Genomic DNA, 25,363 nt, shown 5'->3' with positions numbered 1-25,363 from the left:
TTCAGTAGAGCTATCCGAGAACGGAAAACGCATTTGATGACTAATAGAAAGTTGCATTAGTCATAATGTTGTGAATTCTGCTTTTTATATGATATAGCTAAATACATCTTTCATGAACATGACTTAATTTGTCGGTGCCACGCATGGCTTCAAAGCCCGATGCTTGCATATTTTTGCAAACGAGTGAATAGAGAACTTAGGGAAGCAGATGGCGTTGCGTAACATTTCGTACTATTTGGAATGCCAGAGAGGGACTGTGCATTGATATGGACAGCTGTTGATGGAAATGATGGCTGGAGAGGGTTACATATCTTTTTGTTAAGCCAGGTTTATCTTGAATAATTTTCCCTCGGAAAATTCTTTCGAGACGGTATCTCCATTCATTACAGCTTCCTGGTCTAATCCCTCCTGTAAACTACGGCAGATAAGCTTTAAATTGAAAGGATGTCAAATTTATTTGGGGCAAGTTTTATCGATATTTCTCAATAAAATTCTTAGAATACTGCGTCTTTATTAGATATTTTCTTTTAAACAAATCAGGGCCTAACGTGTAAAACACGCACATATTTCACTGAAAAAATGTCATTATAATACCCTTTTTCAGAACACAATAGGAGGTCTATTACGATGACACGGAACAACTTTTGTGATCGAGAGTCACGAGTCTAGACGAACACGATCACATAAAGGTTTTGGAAATGGCAGGATTGATTCAGAAAGAAATAGTTGCGTTCACACCGTTGTATACCTAGGCGATCTAATCCATGTGAACACGCCCGTGTACCAGTAATACATTACCGTCCCTCGAACCAGTAACACATAAACGCAGGTGATGATGGAGGCTTTTTCAAACATTGCCCCAAGAACATGGAATTCCTTATCCCTGTAAAAAAAAAAAATGTCACAAAATATCACAGAATTCAAGAAGTGTCTTAAAAACTTATTTTCTAATTCATCTAAATATTTTGTTTCTTTTTCAATTAATGTATGTTCGTATGCCATTGTTTACTTTTATCTTTGGTTGTAAGTATTATATGCACTTTGTATCTTATGACAAGCATTACAAAGGACTTATTAACTATAATAATAACTATTATCATCAGTAGTAGTAGTAGCGGTGGTGGTATTTAATAGCTTTGATTCGTAAACTATGAGCTGGGCTACAGCCTGGTAGACCGAATTAGGACCGTGGTCTCGCGGAACTTTATTCATATTCAGTCTCGCGGGCCCTTCCACCAAGTGGTCAGACCCCGTAAAAAGTGAACTTTTTACATTAAGTACATGCGTGTAAACCCAGTCAAACACGAGAAGGGTATTCACATCTGCATGTTTGCATGCAAACAATGCACGCACACGCATGTAAACCGTGATTTGTTTCATCATGCATGTAATAGGCCTCCTACACAAAAGTGATGCAATCACTATTGGCGAGACACGTCTAGCGGCCGTGAACTTGGTCGTCTGTTGGGCGTATTAAGAAATGTATTCTCGGGGGTGGGGCAATTTGTTTTACTTGTGGGTTGTATCTTCTACTTCTACTTCTACGACGATACTCAGCAGGATCCATAAGTCAGGATGTATAGTGCTGAGGAATAAACTATCTAGTTCTTGGTCTAGATGCTGGGTGGAAACGCTCCCTGATAAAATCAGCCCGGTATATGGGCAGCCCCGCTTACGAATCCATCGCTTACCGTATATCGATGTAAGGATGGAGCGTATCGAAATGGTTAACTAGTCATACATAATAGAACATGACCCAACGCGTGGAGGAATATGTTGAGTTAAACTTGAAATTGAATGATTCGATTGTATTTTCCGCCCGTCATAACACGATCTTCTGGTGCCAGCTGGTAGAGTGACACGTTCAACGTGCTATGACGTTGTGTTATGAACAGCTCTCGATCATTAAAAACGATCTGAAACCTGGTCTCTCAGCACCATTGTTAAACTCTAGCTGTAGCGTATGAAATTATCCGATATGGATGGGGAGAATAAAGACACAGATGAGGAAGTGAACTGGTTAGACTGTGTATCGGCCATTGAAACTGACAAAGGAGTCGTTTATTTTTGTAACATCGAGTACTTTTCGCAAGATGGAGGCACGAGTACACCCGACTCCGAGCAATTAGGCACTTCTTTTGATTTCAGACGGGCTGAACAGAAGCTTAAGAGGATAATCAATGAATTCGGCGACAATGACACATGCAATCAGCAACATAATGGTTTGGACGATACGGAAGAACGGGTAGTTGATAGTGTGGCAATTAAGCCTCTATTAACCCCCGTGGCTGACTTTGTCTCTCGATTTCACCAAGGTCTGGGATGTTTTATGTATTCAATCACCGCGTACAATCCGCTAGATACCCAGCAAGACACCGTCCAGAATTGCCTAAGCAATCAGCTACTCCTGGCAGATCTTCGTGAAACCTTCACGGACTGCGATATCTTCAAGAACTTCTCCTATTTCCCTGGCAGACCGCATCACTTCGAGCGGGGATTCACTGTAGTTCTACCCTTGGCTTACCCGAATGATCACGAAGGCATCCTCCACAATCTAGCCTTGAAGTACAGGCAAGCGGCGTATTTCAAATGCCGTATTCTACCTAATGGCAGGAGTACTCAAACCATCGTGTTGCTTGAGGAGTATGTTAAAGAGGTCCAGGAGAGCCTGGTTGTGGTGGAGAGATTGGGCTACCATCCCGCATATCTTACAAGAAAGAACAACAATGTGTTTCATGGATTTCGTGATGCTATGAACATACTCTCCAAGGTGATTGAAACGACAGGACAATACTTTGGAGGGAGGGTGAGAGGGGGGGGGGGGGGTATGGGGGCTAAGTCGAAGAAAAATAATCAGCATCAATTACACTGGTCTACAGCCAAATTGCTTTTTATACGAGTAGCCAATCTAGACGGATCTATATAATTATGATCTCTGAAAATGGGGGCCGGTAACACTTAAAATCGCTGATTGGCTCCTATCTTGAAGATATTCTAATTTTCATATTTGATTTTTTTAAATAATTTTATTACTAAACATGGGTGTCGTACAGGAAATAATGCTTGTCAATATCTCTTAATTTAAAAGTCGAATCAGATTAAAATTTGCACACTTTAAAGTTGAATGATGTCAAATGTACATGTTTTGCATGTATTTCATTCAAACAGGAAATCCTATCATAAAAAAGAATGTATGAGATATTTCTGAGGTGGAGCACTATTGTAATATACCATATAGGCCATTTCATTAAAACCATTAAATTAATTGCAAAACGATCGTCTTATTCCGATGTGATACGTGTGTCTATGTATAAGTCTATATAAATATAGGTTGCACTATAAATTGCTTTTTCAAAATGTCAAAGTATGTATTAATTTAATTTTGCTTTGTACTTCATATACCTGTACTTGCAATTCTGTAAGTTAACATTTTGTTGAATGATTTGACCCTAGTGCGACTATCTACCCGAGGCTGGTCAATTAATGGAAATAGCCCAACATCAACTAGCAGTGTTACCAGCCTGTAACCATGGTAACCAGACCCAGTTGAAGCATCCAGTGATTGTGATGGAGGGAACATGTGATGCAGGTCAGTGGGTACTCCCGTTACTTCCATCAATACGTATATTCGGAAAGCATTTTTTACACTAAACCCCATTCATGAAATGCTTTAATCTTTGAAGACAAATCTCATGCAATGTGACCTTAAAAAAGATAATTAAAGAGTATAATCGCATTAGGGCTGTATTTTAATCATGACTAAATGCAGTCCTGGAAAGTCACTGGAGAGACATTGGTGTAACAGGCAGGAGGGGAGGGGATGAGGGGCTCAAGGGACAACCTCTAAGCATATTCAGTCAGCGAAGTGGTCTACTTGTATTTTATTTATTGCCTTACTTTACATCATTTTACATCATTTTATGACTAAACTTCAATATAACTATAATATAGTGTTATAATATTCATGTTCGGGCAGGAGACGTCACTCCCTTGTCGTCATTTGACCCGTCTGCACAGGCGCGTACACAAGGGGGGGGGGGGGGTTGGGGGGGTTAACCCCCCCCCTTTGGTATTTTTGTGTGTGTAAACCCCCCCCCTAAATTTCCCTAAAACCCCCCCCCCCCCCAACGGAGTAAAAAGTCAAATTTTCAAATTTCGATACCAAAAAAAAAAAAAAAGTGTCCTCTTACCCCCCCCCCCCCCCCCCCCCCCCCCCCCCCCCCCCCCGCTTATTCAGCGGTCGGCTGAGTCGTTGCGATTTTTTGGGGACCAAAAAAAAAAAAGTGACCTCTTACCCCCCCCCCCCCCCCCCCCCCCCCCCCCCCCCCCCCCCCCCCCCCCCCGCTTATTCAGCGGCTGGCTGAGTCGTTGCGAAATTTTCGGCCCGATTTATAAATGTTAAACCCCCCCCCCCCCCCCTTGAAAAAATCCTGCGTCTGCATTATGGCGAACTGCGATATTACGGGAATCTTTTTAGCGTAAAACAATGAGAATTTTACTTTAGTGTACGTTTTGTTTCCATTTCCAAATCAATTCATTTTTCTGTTATCAAACTGTCCATCCATGGTAATCTTCCCATGCTTAAATAATAATTATTTCAAGTCACTCATTAAATCCAACTTGAAGGCTGTAATCCTATCACCATCTCTGCTGCAAGACGATTGCACCACAAATGTTAAGCTGTTACAAAGGTATATCCTTTAAAATAAGGAGACCCTACTGTATTTTTTCTTCAAGATAAACCTCTACTATAGATGTGGGGTTTTTTTAATACAAAAAATACTGAGAGAGAGAGAGAGAGAGAGAGAGAGGCTTGGGGGAGAAAGAGAGAGAGAGATTGGGAGGGGGGAAGAAGGCAACGTGAAAGATATTATGCACCCCACTCGATGGCGCTGCATGGTTTCTCCCATTTCATTTACCGGGTAGCCCCATCTCTCCCAAACACCAGCATCAGTTCAATTACTGAACCCACGCAACTCCAGAGTTCACATATTAAAGAAAAAAGAAAAATTGCCAACATTTAGTGTCCGAATTCCGTTGAGCTGAATTATCGAAGTACATTAACTCAACCAAAATAGACTTGCTCCTAACACACAATGCAATATGCTCGGCATGTTTATTTTTAATGTACCGACGCTTTCGCACTGACCTTTCTTACCCGCTTACCACGTATTGACTTTTTTTTCTTCTTTTTTAAAAAACCTGTCGAGTTTTACGAGAACGAAATCACGATTTGCTTGGAAATTACCATAAAAAATCGTTTGAGAAAGGGCTTCCATATCTAATATTGATCAGTATAGGTTACTTCACAAAAAATTGATGTGTGAAATTCGGATAAATTGCACAATCTTGTAGCTAATCCACCGTTTCGTTAGGAAATTAGTAAAATTTATATTTAGTGAAAGTAATAAAATCATTGGCCCATATGAAGCAGTATTTATATTTTCAATTAAGCAGATTTATTCCGATATACTTCGGTTCAGTTTAAAAGCTAATTTTTCTGTGTGTATAGTGTTAAATAATTTCTATCTACGTAACTTCTTAAGGAAACTAAAGAAGCCATACCAAACGAGAAACATTATTACGTATGGCTATTTTATTCTTGTCACCAAAATGTATCCATGTTTTGTATCATATTTCTCTCTTTATTGAGCAAACCAAATATCCATGTTAAATGAAATTAAACAAATAAATACATTGAATGAATTGAACGAATTAATCAATAGTAACATATTCTTATCGTTACATTGCTACAAGGAGTACCATTCTAACATCATTTCATTCCGCTTCTTTTTGCAGGTATTTCTAATCACAGCTTGCGTCTCAGCAATGCCATCGGTGGCACTCACCTCAAGTCTCCGCCATCTTGTATCCAACACCTTAGGGAGACCTTTGACAAGCAGAACAAACTGATCCAAGCAGCTTTCTACACTGTATGTAACTACATCCTAGGATCCCAAACAGAAGAGGCCAGAAAGGATGCACCTGTAGTGCTAGACAGGTTCGTCATAAATATATATATTTTTTTTTTGCATGTTGAACATGGGACGTTATTTTATCTGACGCTGGACTGCGTCAGCGATTGGTTCGGTCTTTGGCGCATCGTGTGGCAGTGGCGTCCTATGAAAAGTGAATGTAAAATAAACATTGCAAACATTTTGTTGACTCACTGGCACCTATCTGTAGTAATTGCCTTCGTAAAATAAGCCACTTTGGAAATAGCACTTGCAAAATGTACCCCCCCCCCTTAATATCCACAGACCTTTTGTACATGGGGACGTCCCACTTTGTGCATTTTAGAATAATCACTGCCAAAGAGATGGAGGTGCTTCATGAATACCTTTTTTGTTTTTGCTCTCTTGGAAAGAATACCTCCACCTGTCTATCATAGAATTTAATAAATGAATAATTATTAAATAATTGTAATGAACATGTATCCAGCAGTCTCCTAGAAGGTTTTTTATATAGTCTTGTACAAATGACCTTATCTGCCCATGCGCAGATTGTATCTCCGAAGTGGCTAATTTGAGTAGCGTATCTAAAGTTACACAACCGACATAGCGCCTCGTATGCATGAGGCTTAGAATAAGCTTATCAGAATAATTTAAGGGAATTTACATGGTTTGTCAATTCATCCGAATGAAAGGTTCATCACACCATACTTGTTATGGAGATGGTAACTCAGACAGGGGCGTGAGATAGGGATGGTATGCAAGCAAAGTCACATGCTTGTTATTGACTAAACACTTTCCGACGTCATTCGACGTAGATCGATTACTTTGATATCCAGTAGCATCACCAAAGGCCATGGATGTGGAGGTATGTTGACATCGAACAGATTTGCACGTCGACAGCTTTGACTGCAACGTGTGACTTCATTGTAAGGCACTGCGCATGCGTCACGTCGTCTCAGTCGCGGCGATCGAGAATGCGTCAACCTTGATTTTCCTAAATCTAGTACGGTACTAGCTTGGACCTATTACGGATGGACATTCAACCTGATTCTTTCTTTGATCCAATGATAGTCACCGCCTTCTGATTATGTGCATCTTAATGAGAACATTATAGCGCCCTTTATAGTGGCCGCACCGTTTTTCCTCTCTTCAGATTTTCATCTGAAATTTGTTAATTTTGCATACTTTGTGAGTATAAATTTGACTAGTTGATCTTAGTGACATTAGTTCTTGATGTTCAGTGACAATTCTGACGTACTTTTTGTGATCAATCGTGTTTGCAATCATGCATTTTCACCTTTGGATATTTTCACACCAAATTGTGAACATATTGTTTGCTGTTTGTACGTGCCTATGCATATCACTTGATGTGGTAGTCCATCCGTCTACGCTGTCTCTTAACATGGTTCGCTGCACTTACTCCCGTGAGGAGCTCTTGTGTCTAGGGCGAAACTTTGACAATGAAATTCAGCCTAAGCTTCTTAGTGCACATGAATGGAGTTTTTTCAAAGAGTTGGGAATCGCTCGGAGAACTAAGCATGGCTACCGAGGAGGGGTAATGAGGCGTAAGTTCAACATTCCTGTACTCATTCAGACTAGATATACTAGTGTTTCTAGTGGAATATCGATGCGGGATACTGGTGGACTCATACAACTCACTGGAACTCCTCCTTCTGTCACTGAATGTCCTCCTGAGAGAAGAGTTCGAATTGGTCATTGGAATTCCAGATCTATGAACAATAAGACCACCATCATTTGTGACCTTATCATTGGTAACAACCTTGACGTACTCATCGTCACCGAGTCCTAGCTTAGGGGCGACCATCGCGACAACCATACCCTTGCCGACATTAGGGCAACGCTACGCAATTATGAGATAGTGCACAAACCTCGTACGACCAGTTCTGGCGGAGGCATCTGCAGTATCCATCGTTCCTCGCTCAAAGCGAGTCTTCAAGACTTTAGTATAAACTATGAATCATTCGAGATGATGGACTTTACTATTCGGTCTAACGGTGCATCAGTGTTTTACATGTATGCTATCTATAGACCACCTCCATCATCGAAGAACAAACCAAGTTTTTCTTTGTTCTTGAAGGAATTTTCCTCTTTGATGGAATATGTCGCAGTTGTTGATAACATCCCAATGCTTGTTGGTGACTTTAACATCCATGTAGACGACTGCAGGAACAAAGATGCTACCACCTTCCTCAATATCCCAGAAGAGGCAGGTTTTCAGCAGCACGTGATGACTACACATCAAGCTGGACATACGCTCGACCTTTTGATAACTAGAAGGGTCGACGAAGTGGTTCCTGAGATTGATTCTATCAGGGTTCTTCCATCCGATCATGACGGTATATGGTGCATACTAGACCTGGAACGTCCTGCTGCTACTAAGAAGCGTGTTACCTGTAGGAAGCTTCGTGATATCAATATGGACTTATTCAAGCCAGATATTTTGGCATCTTCTCTTACATCCTCACTTTCGCTTCCATCATGTTCCTCTGAAGCAGTTCTACAGTACAATAGTGTGCTCCAGGAACTCTTGGATAAGCACGCGCCAACTCGATCATCTGTCGTTTCCCTAAGGCCACGGGCTCCGTGGTACACCGAATCTATTAGACAGGCTAAACGAGTTAAACGCCGTGCAGAGCGGACGATGACTAAATCAGGCCTAGAGATTCACAAGCAGATATATCAACAACTCTGCAAGTCCTACAATGACAAGCTTGTGGAGTCCAAATCCCAGTTCATGGTGGCGGAGGTGGAAGGGTGTGACACGAAACAACTTTTCAAGTTCGTCCAAAAGTTGTCTTGCCCAGATCTGGTTCCTGTGCTTCCGGATCGTGACTCAGATGAGACCCTGGCAAATGACTTTGGCGAGTTCTTTCAGAAGAAAATCCAACAAATCATGTTAGGGTTCAACTTGTCCTCTCGTCACATAGGGGAAATTCCTTCGTGAGTTAGTGAATTTTCTTCTTTCGAACCAGTGTCTGAAATTCAAGTTAGAAAAGTGATCAATGCCATGGCTTCTAAACATTGCAAGCTGGATCCTCTTCCAACATGGCTGGTCAAGTGTTGTATGGATGAACTGTTGTCAGTTATCACTTCCATCATAAACAGCTCGTTGTCTTCTGGGAGTGTTCCTGACAGCTTCAAGGTAGCCCGTGTTGTGCCCTTGCTGAAGAAGAGTAGTATAGATCACAATGACCTAAGGAACTATAGACCTGTTTCTAACCTGATGTTCCTTGCGAAAGTTCTTGAACGAGTTGCTAGCTTCCAGTTGAAAGCATATCTAAAGAAGAATTGCTTGTTTCCCAAGATGCAGTCGGTCTATCGCTCGTCCTACTCAACTGAAACAGCACTGTTGAAAGTGATGAACGATCTGTTACTGGCTGTCGACAGGGGTTATGAAGCAATACTGGTTCTACTGGACTACAGTGCTGCTTTCGATACCATTGACCATGTGAATTTGATTGAAATCCTCGAACGTGACTACGGCATCAAGGATGTAGCTCGACAGTGGCTGGTCTCCTATCTAAAAAATCGGAGACAGAAGATCGTAGTTAACGATGCTGTTTCCAAGTCTTTTCCTCTCTCCCAGGGTATTCCTCAGGGATCGGTCATTGGTCCTTTGGCGTTTGTACTGTACACTGGCCCTCTATCGCAAGTCATCAATGCCCATCAAGGAATCCTACATACCATGTACGCAGATGACACTCAGTTGTGTGCCGTCATCAGACCCGAGGAACATGACGTCGGACTTCAAAAGCTACAGCAGTGTAAAGCAGATGTTAAGGAATGGTCACTACAGAACAATCTTCAACTCAATGACTCTAAGACTGAGGTCATCCATGTATTCTCCAGGTTCAGAGGTGCTCGGATTCTCCCTGTACTGCAGATTGGCGATGGAACGTCTATCGCATGTGTTCAGGCCTCTCGTGATCTCGGTGTTATTCTTGATAAGAATCTCACCATGGCTTACCACATACGTTCGAAGTCTCGAGCAGCAGCTTTTGGAATCTCCAAGATAGGTAAAATAAGAAAGTACCTGACGGCCAGCGCAACTGAACGATTAGTCCACGCATTCGTGTCATCACACCTTGACTATTGCAACAGTTTATTTTACGGCTTACCAGACTCTCATGTTCTACCTCTTCAACGAATTCAGATTGCTGCAGCTCGTTTAATAACCCGTTCCAGAAAAATACGATAACATTACCCCTGTCCTCCACTCTCTTCACTGGCTTCCCGTCTCTCAACGCATTACGTTCAAAATCCTGATCCTAACTTACAAAGCCCAACAAGAACTTGCTCCAATTTACATCACAGAACTAATCTCACCAAAGACCCAGACAACCTCTATAACACTTCGCTCATCCACCTATGCTCATCTGCAACTGGCCCCGGGTCCAAGAACTCGAACACGATATGGAGACCGTGCCTTCAGCGTAGCTGCATGCTCCGAGGCTTTGGAACAGATTTCCTCTAGAGATTCGGGAAGCTCCTTCGTTTGATTCTTTTAAATCCTCCTTTAAGACATTCCTTTTTAATTTTCCCTGTTAATCCTCCCCGTTAGTCTGTAGCTTTAATGTGTTTTGCACGGTAGATGTAATGTAATTGCCTTAATTTGAATTTGTAATGTTTCGCCATAAAATTAATTGTATTCTATTGTATATATATGTATTGACTAGATGTATCTGTGCTTATGTATGTATTTTGTATTAATTGTAAGTTGATAAGTATATATCAATTATAGTTATTGAATGTATTATTATCTAAGTACAACTTTGTAAAGCGCTTAGAAACATTGTAATAAGCGCTATATAAATATAATGTATTATTATTATTATTTATTTAACAATAATGACTGCGTAAGCATTTTCGGTCATTGACAAAGGAGCAGTTTCCCTCTCTTGGGTTTCGTTTCGATGGTGTGCTCTGTAAGAGTTTGTCTTAATAAAAACATGCCCAATGGGGAGCAGCGAAGTTGAAAAGCAGACGATTTTGGTGATATGAAATGTATTATTACTGATTTGCAAACGTTCGCACACACCAATGACCTTATAAAACAATTAGAAGGCCATGATCTTGCCCTGTGCGTTGTAACTCTGGAATACTATGAGGAAATTGGGAAAAACGGGATTTTAAATCACAACCGATCGAAATATAACCTCTATCTGGTAATATCAACACGTTTTTCAAACTAAAATACAGTACACGGAACAACAATTTCCGATTATAAACCAGAACTGCACATCGATTTTCCATGATTTAAGCGAGTTATTATCTTCTGCGCATGTAGATTAACATGTGAAAAATCACTATCTTGATTCTGTCCCGGCTTTTTGGCGGTGACCATCATGAGATCAAAGTGAAGAAACATGTACGGAATGTTATTGAGACGACATTGACGGAGACAATCACAATGAATTCGTTAAGAAAACGATGAATGTCCATCCGTAATAGATCCATGGTACTATAGTATGCACAAGAAAGGACAAAATTGTAGGTAAGGGGAAGAGAAAATAAAAACCGCTTGCATAACACGTTATTATGACTCCAAACATCTGCTTTACTAAAGGTAAACAGGTAAAAAGGTAAATGCTAATGAAATGTTCTTATCCAACCTCAGGTTCTGGAACAGTACTGCTGCTTTCTCCATAACATCGGATGTTGGAAGAGGGGTATCCAACCTCCCACCTAAGGATCACTTTGTCTATGACTGGCCCATGGACCTCTTCAAACCTGATGCAGTCATCCTAGTTGGATCCAAAAAGGCCATCCGAAACCAGAGTGGGGGTAGGAAGAGTAGTGGTGAACGCATCACCAAACAGCTGTAAGTGACCCGTTTCCACTTACAGACATAATTATAGGACACATTAGGCCAGAGTAATACAAAAGATGCAGACGTTGGCCTGTACAGTGTGAGTCAAAAAAAAGTTTACACTTAGAAAATTGATAATCATTAAAAACAATCATCTATGAACAGTAAATTATTATACATCTGATGAAAGAGTGTTGTATCCCAAATCATTTGGTACCAGTTTTGTGTGGTATGCGTTCACGCTTGGATGATCAGGAGGCATTTTTTGCGAGAGTGCAAAAATCGACTTGCGCCAAAGTTGCTTATGTGATGTTTGAATAAAACAATTGGGATTTGGGTATTTATTCGGTCTTTGCAGATCCAAATAACATCCCTTTCAAAATTAATCATGCCACACATATCAATTATCGAATATCAAATATCAACAAACGTTTGTGCGCGCTTGTGTGGGTGTGTGTGACTTTGCCCTTTGCAAAAAGCATATGCAATGCATTTCGTTTGATACATTCAATTCATTCTGTCACTCCGCTAATCCCAACATAATACATACTGGAGGTATCACTTTGGCGCAAGTCGATTTTTGCACTCTCGCAAACAATGCCTCCTGTTCATCCAAGCGTGAACACATACCACCCAAAATGATACCAAATGATTTGGGATAAAACACTCTTTCATCAGATGTATAATAATTTACTGTTCACAGATGATTTTAACAATAATTAGCAATTTTCTAGGTGTAAACTTTTGTTTGACTCACACGGTAGTGATGGTTACTGGTTTGTTTGATTGGTGGGTAGTTAACTTTAGTCATTTTATAATTGGTAGAAGTGTTGCAATGAACATGTTGAATGACAATGCAACTAAGAAATCTAAAAGCTGAAAATCAGGACTAAAAAATAGAAAACAATTAAGCTCTGAAATAGTGTAACACCCCTATATTTTAACCTCCTATCATTTTATATCATTTGTTCGTGCTGTCTTATTCGCAGGATGTTTGAAACGCTAAGACGTATGAAGACATCATCATGGATCGAGGTGGACCGCATCCGAGACCAGTGTCATTCAGATGAGGCTGTAACCATGGTAATCATTGATAAACTTCATTCCAAAAAGATTGGCAACTTCCGCGTAGGCGCCAAAGAGGATGGGATATGCCCTGGCACAAGACTTCATCCAACACAGGAACATGACACTCTACCCGTTGGCGGACTGGAATCGTTAACGGAACACTCGGCTCTTGAATACATCGGTTTCCTGTAAATTTTATTCTGGAAATTTCCTCCCTTCTCTTTCCGCTTATAACACGTTGTTTAAGCTTCTAACAGCCTTCCACTCAAATGGACTTTAAGCGGAATGATTTTTCCCACGCGATTTCTAGCTGCCTTTTGCGGGGAGATAATATCTGTAAAGAGCTTTGAGAAGGTATACCATATTTTAAGCACTATATAAATCCAGACTTATTATCATCATCGCAGATAGGGAGACAACTTGCATCTAGAAAGCTCCTATTCAGACTTTGATCAATACTTTTAAAACTCTTTCAAGTTCCTTCATTCGAATTGAAATGAATTGTCAATCGTTCTAGGATCCCCCCATGCAATGGTATGTCCAGCGTTGAGGGCGTGTTGAGGGAGTGAAAGAAGCTTAGACCTCATGTAATAAACTCCTCAAGAAATAGAACTTTTCTCTATCATGACGTGTCATAATATTACGGAGAACGGTACACGGTGGAGGTGTGGTGGTATAGTGGTTCGTTTGCTTGACTCTAATTCCCAGGGTTTAGGATGCGAACCTCGCGCGGCACTAACATCCTTTGTCAAGACATTATTTCAAGATTGCCATCCCCATCCAGGTATATCATTATTGTTATTTATTTAACTTTAATGTTTATATTTGTTATAATTAGTGATGTTGTTGTTGTTATAATTATTGAGAGGAGTGGCCCTCCCAGCATGTTGCGAGCCTGGTCACGCTTAAACAGAATGAACTGAATACAAAGAATGGGTTATTAATTGACGTATGAGCCAACTGCCTTTACTAGGCTAGATTTGAGAAGGAAGTGGCGCTTCGTGAGCAACAGATCTAAATAGGCTAATGTTTGTAAATATAGCAATCACGTTGTTAGTCACATGAATAACAACGTGATTTACATCTTAACAAATCTTTGGCCCGAATTCGGGCCATTATGTTGGTAGCATTCGATATTTATTTTTGGTTCCAGTATATCCTTGACTCATTCCGTGATTGATTTATTTATTTCAACAAAATATAATGAATGAAAGTGAAGCTCTGCAAAGTTTGACATTACCGCAATTCATCGCAAAGGTTAAGCATAATAAATCATTGTTTGAAGGATATATCGCCGTTATTTATAGTTCTTTACGCCCATTGACATACCGTGATTAAAAAATAATAAATCAAAGTGAAGCTGTACAAAGTTGAACTTTGATCTTTACATTATATCAGAAATGTTACCACTATGATGGTTTAATTAAAAGAGATATTTGTTATTTGTCACTTGTATTTTTTTGTCTTCCACTTTATCAAACATTGAATATTTAGTTTGAATGCCAAAATGACTTCTGTTGGACACATGTTTACGGAGAGACACCAAGGTAGTATTAGAAAGACGTCAGTTTTGAATTATAATGCATTAAGTAAATATCAATAAATGAGAATATAATGCAATCGATTTACATAACTGAATTGATGATATTACTTTAACGAGTTTATAAAGTGTATTGTTAATCCATAATAAATGAGAGAAAAAGAAAACAAGATGGTATAACAAACGATGAATGAAATCATGCATCACAAATATCGCAAAATAAATATAAACAAAAAGGTGATTAAAGCCAGTTTGCATAGCTATATGTTTGCATCTTTGTGTTAATTATGATGTTATGTCTCTCTAAATCTTTATTGCGTTTTATTTGAAAAACAGACAACAGAATATAAGAAAAGCATCTAATACATATGCCTATATATAATGGACAAGACGCAAAACCAGTGCAATGAAAACGTAATACAGTATGTAGGTCGATGTGATAAAAGTGCAATACTCTCTCTCTTTCTCTCCTTACCCTTCTCGCCATCTTCATTTTCTTCTTTCATTCCCGCACGTATATCCCATCCATCTGACAGTCATACCCGCCAATCCTGGCACCATTCATGTTATCGTCAGAGAGAGAGAGAGAGAGAGACTGACATAGAGAGGGGTACGAGATAGTAGACAGAGACAGAAAGGGAATAGAAGAGACAATATCCAATTTAGTTTCTTTGAAGACCTCTATTGCAATACTTTTTGCTTTCCTATAATATTGTACCTCAAATCCGGCTATCCCTTACGAAGAAATATGTCTCCATGGTGTTGCCAGTTAAATAACTGTCCTATCAAACAAAATGGCAAACACATTCTTATCTCTACTGTTATTTGCACAAGAGGCGTCATTTGCCTGACGCAGGATTGCGTCAGTGAAATGACATTACATCATACCAAAAGTGACTGATATTCAGTGCACTAATATTGCGTTGCATTGCTTGCGTATACGGGCTAATGCCCGATGAATACTAGGCGCCATTTCGCAAAGTACAAGTGTAGTGTAGCTTTGCAAACTTGTGGGAACAAATATATCATAATTGTTGAAGTATAGCTGAAGTAGATGAATTTAATGCTGTTTATCTGGTGTTGTTTGAATATGTGTATGAAAGAATGTAATACTTAATGTTGCTGTATTGCATAAAGCCCTTCATGGTTATGAATAATAAAGGAAACACGTGGAAGGGTAAATACACTTTTATTGAAAAAAGTCATAAAGTATAGTTTTTATTTGACGGAACTTCAACATTCTGAGGAATGAATATGGAATGTAAACACGTACAAGATTAAACAGGGCTTAGTCTCATTCCTCTTATAGCATTATCAACCTAGATCTACTGTCTCCTAAAATTTCCAACTGTTGGTATATACGTGTACCCGTATCTTTGTCAATTGCCCTCTAACGCTGTCTACAACCGGTTCAAAACACCACCACCACCAGCTAATTGCAAAGTACGCTCTCAGAAAAGTAAGAGGCTCGTTTAGTTTAAGTATTGCCGTCCTCAAGATACGACAAGTGCATTTTGGAAGGTGTTGGCATTGGACAATAAATTGTTGGTAAATACGAATTTTGGGGGGATAAAATTTGATATCGTTCAGGTAAACAAAACAATTCGAATCGATAGGGTTATTGAACAGGAGGTTTCTTACGACTCGAGAACTTTGAGCTTCAAATGTGTCTTAAAAAGTGATCTGGAAAAAAAGGATAGACCGATCTAATCAGCCATTTGGGAAAAGCGATGTTGCTCTACAGAAGTGATAGTTTCGATGTTAGTATAAGGAGGCACGAAATCTCTTGACTACAGGTGTATAAACATTTATTGTACATGGATTCCGCGATTATCTTTCATTGCGCATGAAACTCAATTTGATTGCTACATAAAAGACTTTAATGGACCAATTAATGTTACGCCTTAAAAGCATTAACATTCAAACCCAACAGAAGGCAACTCCTTTCCTGGACCTAAAAAGGATTGACTAGCAAGAAAACAGAACGAAGAAGCTATTGATACTATTATACGAACAAATTACAGAATCAATATGCAGAATTACAGCCCGGAGACGTGGACACCAGTGAATCCTCAAAGAACGTCTAGCTCCTCATCAACATTGACGATATCGGGTCATCTGGTCACCCCACGTCCCGAAGCTGCTTCCATAGGTCATTTGACCACCTCACATCACCCGACATCAGCCGTACCACTAGCCCATCGCTACTCTACCTTCTACAACAACTTGGATGGCAGCTCAAGTAGCACCTCGGCCACCATTCCGCCCTACAACGATGAATACTCGGCGTGGAATTCCTTTGATTTCACATCACCAACGACGCATACCCACCCACACCAGACGGCTAGGAGCTCATTCGCCGCTGCCGCTGCGGCACACCACGGCCACTTTCACCATCACAACGCCGCAGTGATGATGCAAAACCCACAGGCGACCGGTTTAAATCCCACCGCTGCCACCATGGGTGTTAGTTCACAGCACCGTGACTCGCTGCTTTCGGCAGCGTCAGCGGCAGCGGCATCAGCAGCAGCTGCAGCGGGAGCAGTCTCAGGGAGCAGTTTCGGCAACATTTCTCATCGGCATTCTTCTTTCAGTAAGTATGAGATGCAGTCATTTTATAACTGAAAACTGTCTTAACGAAAGATGTGAATTATAAGTAAAGATGAATACATAACACAATTTGAAGAAGAGGGCTTTTAGTAGCCAAATATAGAAAAAGAGAAGAGAAATTAATGTATTCGTTTTTTCGAACGTTACGAAGTAAAAAGTCAAGCACCAAAACATTGAACATGGGACACACTATTGATAAATCCGTGTCCTCTCTGTTTCATACATTGGCGATCAATGCTTTCATCTATTTCGAGCTTTGACATGTTTGTGGTGTACTGGTATATCTACCAGCCATTCCAATGAAGGATTCCCATATATCGGATATACTGTCCCCCTACTTCTTCTCCTTACTCCAATTGTCCACTTTACAGCCCCCTTTCTCTTCTCATCTCTTGAACTCCAACCTTGATCTATCTTTTTCCTTGAGATGTTTAGAAGGGAACATAATGTCAAGCATTTGGTCATAGGTCATGGGTGTTGTAAGGTTTCTTCTTCAAGTTAACAACCACATTCTCTGCAGCTTGAATTATGTTATCAACGGATTTTTGTCTATAATGTCCAGTTCTCACAACTATAATATGTGAGAAAATACTAGGCATATGGCAAATTATTTCAGAACTCGAATTCTAGTGGTCATTTCAGGTTCCCGTTTGTTAAAGGAAAATGAAACCCAAGAAACTTTAACTGATAGCCTTAATAAGAATTATGAGCCATTTGAAATATCTTGAAAGTACTTCTATTTAATTTACTTGGCAAGGAAAACAATGTCTCCAAAGTTTGCAATTCCCTCGCTCTCCTATATGGGAGCTGCCTTAGAATTGTGATGTTCGATTAGCACATAATTATATCCGTTCCGTTTGACATGGAATGAATGTTACATAATAAATTGGTATTGTACACCTAGAACCATCGATGCAAACAGAGGCAATCTTTTTACCCCGGCATCTCAAACAGCTGATTTCTTTGAGCAGTTTTATGTACGTTTTTGCCACTCTATTGAATAATTGGCGGAACTTTGTTTGACCCCGCAACAACTTATGTATGCCAAATATTGCTTTAAAAAGAAACTGTTCAACTTTTTGAAACAGCTGAACCAAATAGCGTGTCACAAGTTTTGAGAGATCATCCATTCATGTGAATGCATTTCTAAAATAATCTATTATTATGAAACCATTGTCATGCATTCCACAGGTATGTGTCCTACATTGTTACTGAAATACAGGTCAGTGAGTATCTCACAAGTTGTACTACTCTGACATCACTATTTTTAATCAAATATGCCATTTTCGTAGTGTAACCAAATTTAATGTACAAATCTTTGTTCAGTACCTTGTTTCAAATTATTCACTAAACATTACATATGGCTTTCCCTACATACCTATCAACACGGAATGTACGCCTATGCAATTCGCATTTTGACTATTGAAAGACAATAATTCGTAACAGGTGAATGAAATAATTTGTAACAAGACACTTCAAAAAAATGCGTACATTAAATTTGATTACATGAAAAAAATTGGCCTATTGGCGAATCCCGTATAAAAAGGAGAGTGGCTTGCAAGGAAATTGCAAACTTTGGAGAGATTATTTTCCTTGCTAAGTAATCAAATAGAAGTAATTTTTTCAAGATATAAGAAAGCTCAATTCCACGACTGAAAAGTAATTTGGATTCTCTAGAATATTCAAAGAGCAGGTACTAATTAAGTACGATGATGATTATCCGGATATGGTTTGAGCCTTTACTGAACCAAACCTAGCTCCGTCGACATGGATAAGATAATACATAATTTCATGAACTTGTAGTTTCTTGGGGTGGCAATATATCTTTTTGTTTTTATGCCTAAAGGTTCTTTATCCCCAATTATAAATTCCAGCATATTAACAACATGGTCAGTGAGTATATAAGTTAGGTGTTAGGAGTCCATTTAGTTGGGAAGGATGGTAATGATAACCAATTATCACACAGTTCGGTGTCACTTAAACCTCCTTTTATTATCGACTATTATCAGTCGTTAAGCGCTGATTTCTTTACAGGTGATCATTTTTATTTTAATGGATACAATAATAGTCAAATGTTTTTAATATTGCCTTTATAATCGAATTCGATTGGAGGAGGAACGTTTTAATTAGCTATTTAACAAGTAGCAGGCAGTAATATACAGATTACATATTTTATGGAGAACGTTACTTTTTATGATTAAAACAAAAATTATTCCCCAATTGTGTTTACTTGTATTTCACAAGCTTAGGTTAAGCTATGAAGAGCGTTCGCATTTTATGAATCAGTTAGAATAATAGTATGTGATATATAAATATCATGAGAAGCTTTTAACATTGTGTAAAGCCAGTAGTAACGTGCTTTTAGATAAATTTACGTGCGTTCACAGAATATAAGTGCAAATACTGCCTAATCATAATATATACCCGCTTAATATTACAGACAACGCTAGGCCTTGGATGGGAAGAAACTGAATAGCGGATATAAAGTTTTATAGATGGTGGCGAGGTAGTGTGTCGGTATTCGGTTAATATGCGTGGTACCAGCATACGGTTCAAGGCATATAAGAAAAGAAGGAAAGAAAGAAATTATCTTTCAATTGATGAGGGGATTGGATAGAGGTTATACCATGATCTCGAGTTAATTAGGAAGATTGGCGGGCATTTCTGTCAGATGGATGAGATAAACGTGCGGGAAAGAAAGAAAGAAAAAACAAGGAAGGTGGAGAGAAGGGAAGAAGAGAAGGGTAAGGAGAGAAAGAGAGAGGGAGAGAGAGAGAGAGAGAGAGAGAGAGTGGGGTAGAGTGAGTAGAGAGTAATGCACTTTAATCATATCGACCTATTTTGTTTTCATCCCAAGGTTCGATCATGATTTGTGAGCATTGTATGAAAATATTTAAAAAAAATAATATAAAGTAAGCCTATTCACAACGCGCCAACTCCACATGAATAATGTGCTTCAAGGCGGACAAGAACATTATAAACATGATAAATCACAATAGAAAGATAAGTTAGAAAATAATATTAGATCTACTGGAATTTGTTTTCTTCAAAAAAATAGTTTCGAGGGCATTTTTTAAAACTCTTTACACTTGAAATTATCACGAATATCCTGCGGCAACTGATTCGATAGGTTAGGTCCATAGGTTAAAGGTACTATGTCCCATTTGCAGGCCCACAAAATGAAAAGGTTAAATTCCAACGGCATTTGAAAGATAATACTAATTTAGAACTTCCCTAAAAAAGGTGGGGCTTGAAAATGTCTTCAAGTGGGAAAATAACGACTATTAGTTGTCAAATCGACTTAGGAGCTATAGAGCCAATAAGTAATAGTCTTGATTTTCAGACCATTGTCCCGAATGGTCATACGTTTTATGCTGCGCAAAAATTCAATGAGTTTAATTTTGGCCATCACAAGAAGTGGGTTATTAATGTAGACACATGCTCATGTACCCTTTACAGCTCATTTTATGTATGTTATTACCAAAGAAAAAAAAGGCCAGTCAGTCACTCAATAGTGTCTGATAGTGAAGTCTAGCAAGAAACGGGTTGCCTTGCATAATTTGAATATTAGGACACTGATAACGTTTAAATTTCACAGATGGGACATACATGACATATTCATAATTCCTGCAAAGTTCTACAGAATTTGAGGTTGGCTGCAAAAGGGACATAGTACTGTGGCGGCCGCCCCCGCCTCCGTCTCCAACCTCGACCTCTACGTCGGGATTATTCTCATTCCCAGCTGGGGAAACTGATTCTTTATATCTGTCAGGATATTCGTCAGCCGACATTATTTATAATGTATGTCCGAGCGGTTAGAGTAATTAGATCTTATCTTTTATTTGAGGAAAGACGGGGGAAGCTACAATACTTATTTACGTTCGTTTCGTCGAAATATACGACTTATGACGGAGTACCAGTCAAGAAGAAAAACAAAGTGTTTATAGACTCATAATTTCAGTTTTAAGACAAAAGAAAATGGTCAATTTTTATTAATGCATGTACTTCAAATATTTACAACATCTTTATATCACCACTGTCACAAATACCTTGTGCTCATATAGTTATACTTAATGAATTTATACGATTGTCGTTATTATATTCGGATACATGTAATAAAGTAAAGGCAATGATTCATTGGGATTTATGGGACTTGGGAGTTTTCCTCTTAGTTTAATTCCATAGCGTCATAGGGGGAGAGGTGGACTTAGAATATTCCTGCATCTTAATTATAGTGGTTCATTAATTCCAGCATCTTAATTCCAGCGTAGACTTCCTTGTGTACCTTTATATTCCAGGGAGGGAGAGAGATCTTATGTGTGGTACCGGTTCCGACGAGCGCCCAATTCCAATACAAGTCCTTAGGTGGGGGGGGGGGGGGGATTTCCAGGGAGAGACTATATAGTTCTGATTCCGACGAGCGTCCAATTCCAACTCCTCGCTTTTTAGGGGGGGGGGGGGGGGGATTTCCAGGAGAGCTAAATTATATGTTGCCCCGACGAGGACCAAATACCAACTCTCCCCGCGTTTCAGAAATGTTACGGGTTATAAAGGCATAATGCGGACGTGGGGGAAATCGATGCGCTAAGCGATCTTGGAAAGTACGCGCGCAGCGAAAATGGACTTAACATGAAGACTGTGCTAGTTCAGAGCAAAATATCTAAGTAAATCTCTTATTTTCCCATTAATTATATACAACACTCTGAATGACATAGTTGCAGTAAATATTAACAAGTTACATTGTCTAAACAACTTTCCATCCAAATTCATGTGATATATTGATAAACAATTACAGTTTAACATCTTAAAGCATCTCAATAAAATATCCGAATGTCATTCACTCGTATGCAAATTATTAACGTAAACATTGTGCGTCGGTGTATGATGACGCGCTTGAAAACAACAATCATTTAAGTTAGGCCTCTTTGTTACGTCACGACCGCGGAGCGGATCGTTACAGTACCTTTAAGGTCCAGCATGCAGAAATGACCGATCCCCTCACGATTCCTTAGTTTTAGGAACAACAGGGCATAGATGTAAACCACATAATCGCGTTATTAATTAAGCGTTGGTAGATATCGAAGAAATCAAGAAATACATGTCATTAATTATATAAAGGTAGAAGATAACCTTTAAACATTTCTTTCTGGAACTCTCGGGAAGCCATGTTTACTGTTGATTTCTTAGAAGATTACGTCACCGATGACATTGCTTGTGAACTTACAAGACATACATTTCTTTCTCTTCTCTTTGATAAAATTTCAAACAATGAGTGATTACCAAAGAGGAGCAGTATTTTATAGGTTTACCACTTACCTTCGTAGGCGTAGATCATCATTTAAAAGGCGAATTTTCTCATTTTTCTCCACTTGATTTAGGACCATGCGATTTCATATTTATGTCATAGTACATTCAAGTATAACGGTCTTTCATTCAAATTCGCGCCGGTTAGACGGCAGTAGGAATTTCAGCCTTTCGGTTTCTAGGCATGCACTTTTGAAATTTGTTCCATGTTTTTCGTCTGTGTTATGATGTTATTAAGTTGTCACTATTTTTTAAGAATCCTTCTAGGCCTATATGTTTGAACTGAACATTTTGAATGAAAAGTCGGATTCGTTAGATTGTAGCTTTCATTATACACCGTCGTCAGAGTATACATGTAACTTACCATGATGAAACAATAAACTATGATGATTAATGGAAAAAGGAGAAAATGGAAAAAGGAGAAAATGGAAAAAGAAGGCATTACGACCACTCAATGAAATCATTTGTGATAGGGTCCATGAACCACAAGAGACGGGGTTCGAGTCCCTGTCACAGAATGAAAAACCGTTAGCGAGACGTTAATACACATTTGCCACGCTAGGCCCAGGTGAAGTAAGCGGGTACCTGGCAAGAATCCATTCCTTGACATGCTAAAGCGCTATAAGGCGGCGTAACAATCTAACAATTGAACACAAGGAGTGTCTACTGTGACAGACATGAGCGCTGCACAAGAACCAACTTCTTCCTCCTCCTCTTTTTCCTCTTCTTCTTCTTTCTCTTCTTCTTCTTCTTCTTCTTCTTCTTCTTCTTCTCCTCCTTCTTCTCTTTCTTCTTCTTCTTCTTCTTCTTCTTCTTCTTCTTCTTCTTCTTCTTCTTCTTCTTCTTTTTCTTCTTCTTCTTCTCCTTCATCTTATTATCATCATCCTCCTCCTCCTCATTATTTACAGAGTTTATTCCTTCTTTCTTCCTCTCCGCACAGCATCACAAAGTCATGGTAGTAATTGGGTTCCGCCATCATCGTCCAGTTCGGCTCGGAGGACGAAACGGAGACCGTACTCAAAGCTCCAGATCATCGAACTCGAAAAAGCCTTTCAAGAAAATATGTACCTGACGAGAGAGAGGAGGACAAGGATAGCTGACTCCCTTAATCTCACCGATCGCCAGGTCAGTAACTTAACAAAGACATGATTATTTAGATACATTGATAGATAGATAGATAGATGTATGGATATATAGATGTATCGATAGAGGGTAAGTTTTGCATATGCATTTCGTTAAACAAAAGATAAACGTCAGTGGTGATAAGCTTTTTTATGTTTTTTCTCCAGGTGAAAATCTGGTTCCAGAACCGTCGGATGAAGATGAAGAAGATGACCGAAAGAGAACGGACTGAACAGGAGCAGATTGAGCGAGAGAAACAGGCTCTAGGAGCAAAGTTCTTCATGAAGACAGAATCCATCATGTGATCTGAACAGATCAGACGATGTATTTAGAACAGACAAGATCCTCATGCAGTTGGAAAAACGTAGACATTTTCCTCGCGCTGGAGATCACTATACAGCCTGTAGCCTCTAAAGTATGTATATCAGATTTGGGTCTTTGGCTCGACGTTTCGAACAGGTTGACTATCCGTCGTCGACGACGGATAGTCAACCTGTTCGAAACGTCGAGCCACTCCCGCCACTCATCCTCTCCAAGCGCTATAGTTCTCGTTAGAACTATAAGCTAAAAAAGATAACCAACAGTCTTTTTCAAGACTACACAAACAGTTCTTTTCAGGACTACACACACCCTCAAGAAAGATTACCGAGAGTCCTTTTCAGGACTCCTCATCAATCCCCCCTCTCTCTCTCTCTCTCTCTCTCTCTCTCTCTCTCTCTCTCTCACATGGTGCACCCGCAAGCCTACTGTATATTTTAACCTAATTGGAAGCTGTCTCAAGTTAGATGACCCCCCCCCCCCCCCCATCAACCAGTTGCCACAGAGCATTCGTAATCATGTCAAGTATAGATTGTTAAACAAATGCCCTCAAAACTAATCGTTTGAAAGTATGTATTTATTCATGTATTTTTGTATTCGCATAGTAAACGACACAGGAGTAAATACCAGGGGGTACACACCCCTCCCTCATTTTCAGTGAGAGAGGGGGTCACGGGAACGTCTGTATACCTCTTCTCTCAAAGGAAATAAGAAAATTATATACAAATCAACCTTTTGTCTAAAATTTGGACAAATTGAATGTTACTTATGATTTATCAGTATGAATTGTATTAGCTTACTCATTACTCTTTGATCCGAACCCAAAATAATGGTCGCAAACTATGAAACACTGAATGCAATGTAACACTATTAATGGGAACAGGCGCGGATCCAGGATTTCTTAGGGGAGGGGGCCCAACTTTTTTTTTTTTTTGCTCCCGAAAATTTGAAAATCGCGCCGGCCGAAAAGTCGCTCAGTGGGGGGGAGGGGGGGGGGGGGGGGGGGGGTACAGAGCACAATTTTTTTTTTTTTTTTTTTTTTTTTGCTCCCGAAAATTTGAAAAACGCGCCGGCAAAAAATTCGCTCAGTGGGGGGGGGGGGGGGTAGTGAGCACATTTTTTTTTTTTTTGATCCCGAAAATTTGAAAAACGCGCCGGCAAAAAAATTCGCTCAGTGGGGGGGGGGGGGGGGGGGGGGGGGGGGGGGGGGGGGGTAGTGAGCACATTTTTTTTTTTTTTTGATCCTCAAAAAAAATTCAATTTGCACCCCCCCCCCCTTGAGCGCCAGGGGGGGGGCCCAACCCCCAAAAATCGTAAAAATCACGTGCTTTTACATGATTTTTTTCTCAAGGGGGGGGGGGGGCCCGGGCCCCCGGGCCCCCCCCCCCCCCCCCCTGGATCCGCCACTGAATGGAAATATGATTAATGCATGATATGTTAACATTTTATTCTAAAAATTGCACGTCTCTATCATTATATCCATTATAAATCATTTAAATCACCTGATGTATTATTATTCATGTAAAAAGATCAACTGTCATCATGGGCTCAGGATTTTTGAAAGTTTAAACTGATTTGTGTATGTTATATATTTGTATAGTTCATGTAATACGTTGC

The 25,363-nt window shown here is 39.7% G+C and overlaps 2 protein-coding genes across 2 annotated transcripts; both read left to right on the top strand.

The window, feature by feature from the left end:
- The first annotated feature begins 1,419 nt into the window (after nucleotides 1–1,419).
- Nucleotides 1,420–14,655, top strand: LOC576049 (UMP-CMP kinase 2, mitochondrial). Its single transcript, XM_776396.5, has 5 exons — nucleotides 1,420–2,770; nucleotides 3,454–3,589; nucleotides 5,800–6,001; nucleotides 11,593–11,796; nucleotides 12,774–14,655. Exons 1-5 carry the CDS (start codon nucleotides 1,964–1,966, stop codon nucleotides 13,042–13,044), a joined length of 1,620 nt encoding a protein of 539 aa, XP_781489.2. The 5' UTR covers nucleotides 1,420–1,963; the 3' UTR covers nucleotides 13,045–14,655.
- A 1,707-nt stretch (nucleotides 14,656–16,362) lies between these two features.
- Nucleotides 16,363–23,911, top strand: LOC756604 (homeobox protein Hox-D9a). The gene is made up of 3 exons (XM_011681997.2): nucleotides 16,363–16,985; nucleotides 23,247–23,431; nucleotides 23,596–23,911. Exons 1-3 carry the CDS (start codon nucleotides 16,424–16,426, stop codon nucleotides 23,731–23,733), a joined length of 885 nt encoding a protein of 294 aa, XP_011680299.2. The 5' UTR covers nucleotides 16,363–16,423; the 3' UTR covers nucleotides 23,734–23,911.
- The last annotated feature ends 1,452 nt before the right edge of the window (nucleotides 23,912–25,363 follow it).

This window comes from Strongylocentrotus purpuratus, unplaced genomic scaffold (assembly GCF_000002235.5).
Source record: "Strongylocentrotus purpuratus isolate Spur 01 unplaced genomic scaffold, Spur_5.0 spur5_scaffold_7, whole genome shotgun sequence".
Lineage (NCBI taxonomy): Eukaryota > Metazoa > Echinodermata > Echinoidea > Camarodonta > Strongylocentrotidae > Strongylocentrotus > Strongylocentrotus purpuratus.
The sequence above is the reverse complement of the archived record's forward strand: the minus strand, read 5'-3'. Positions and strand labels throughout refer to the sequence as shown.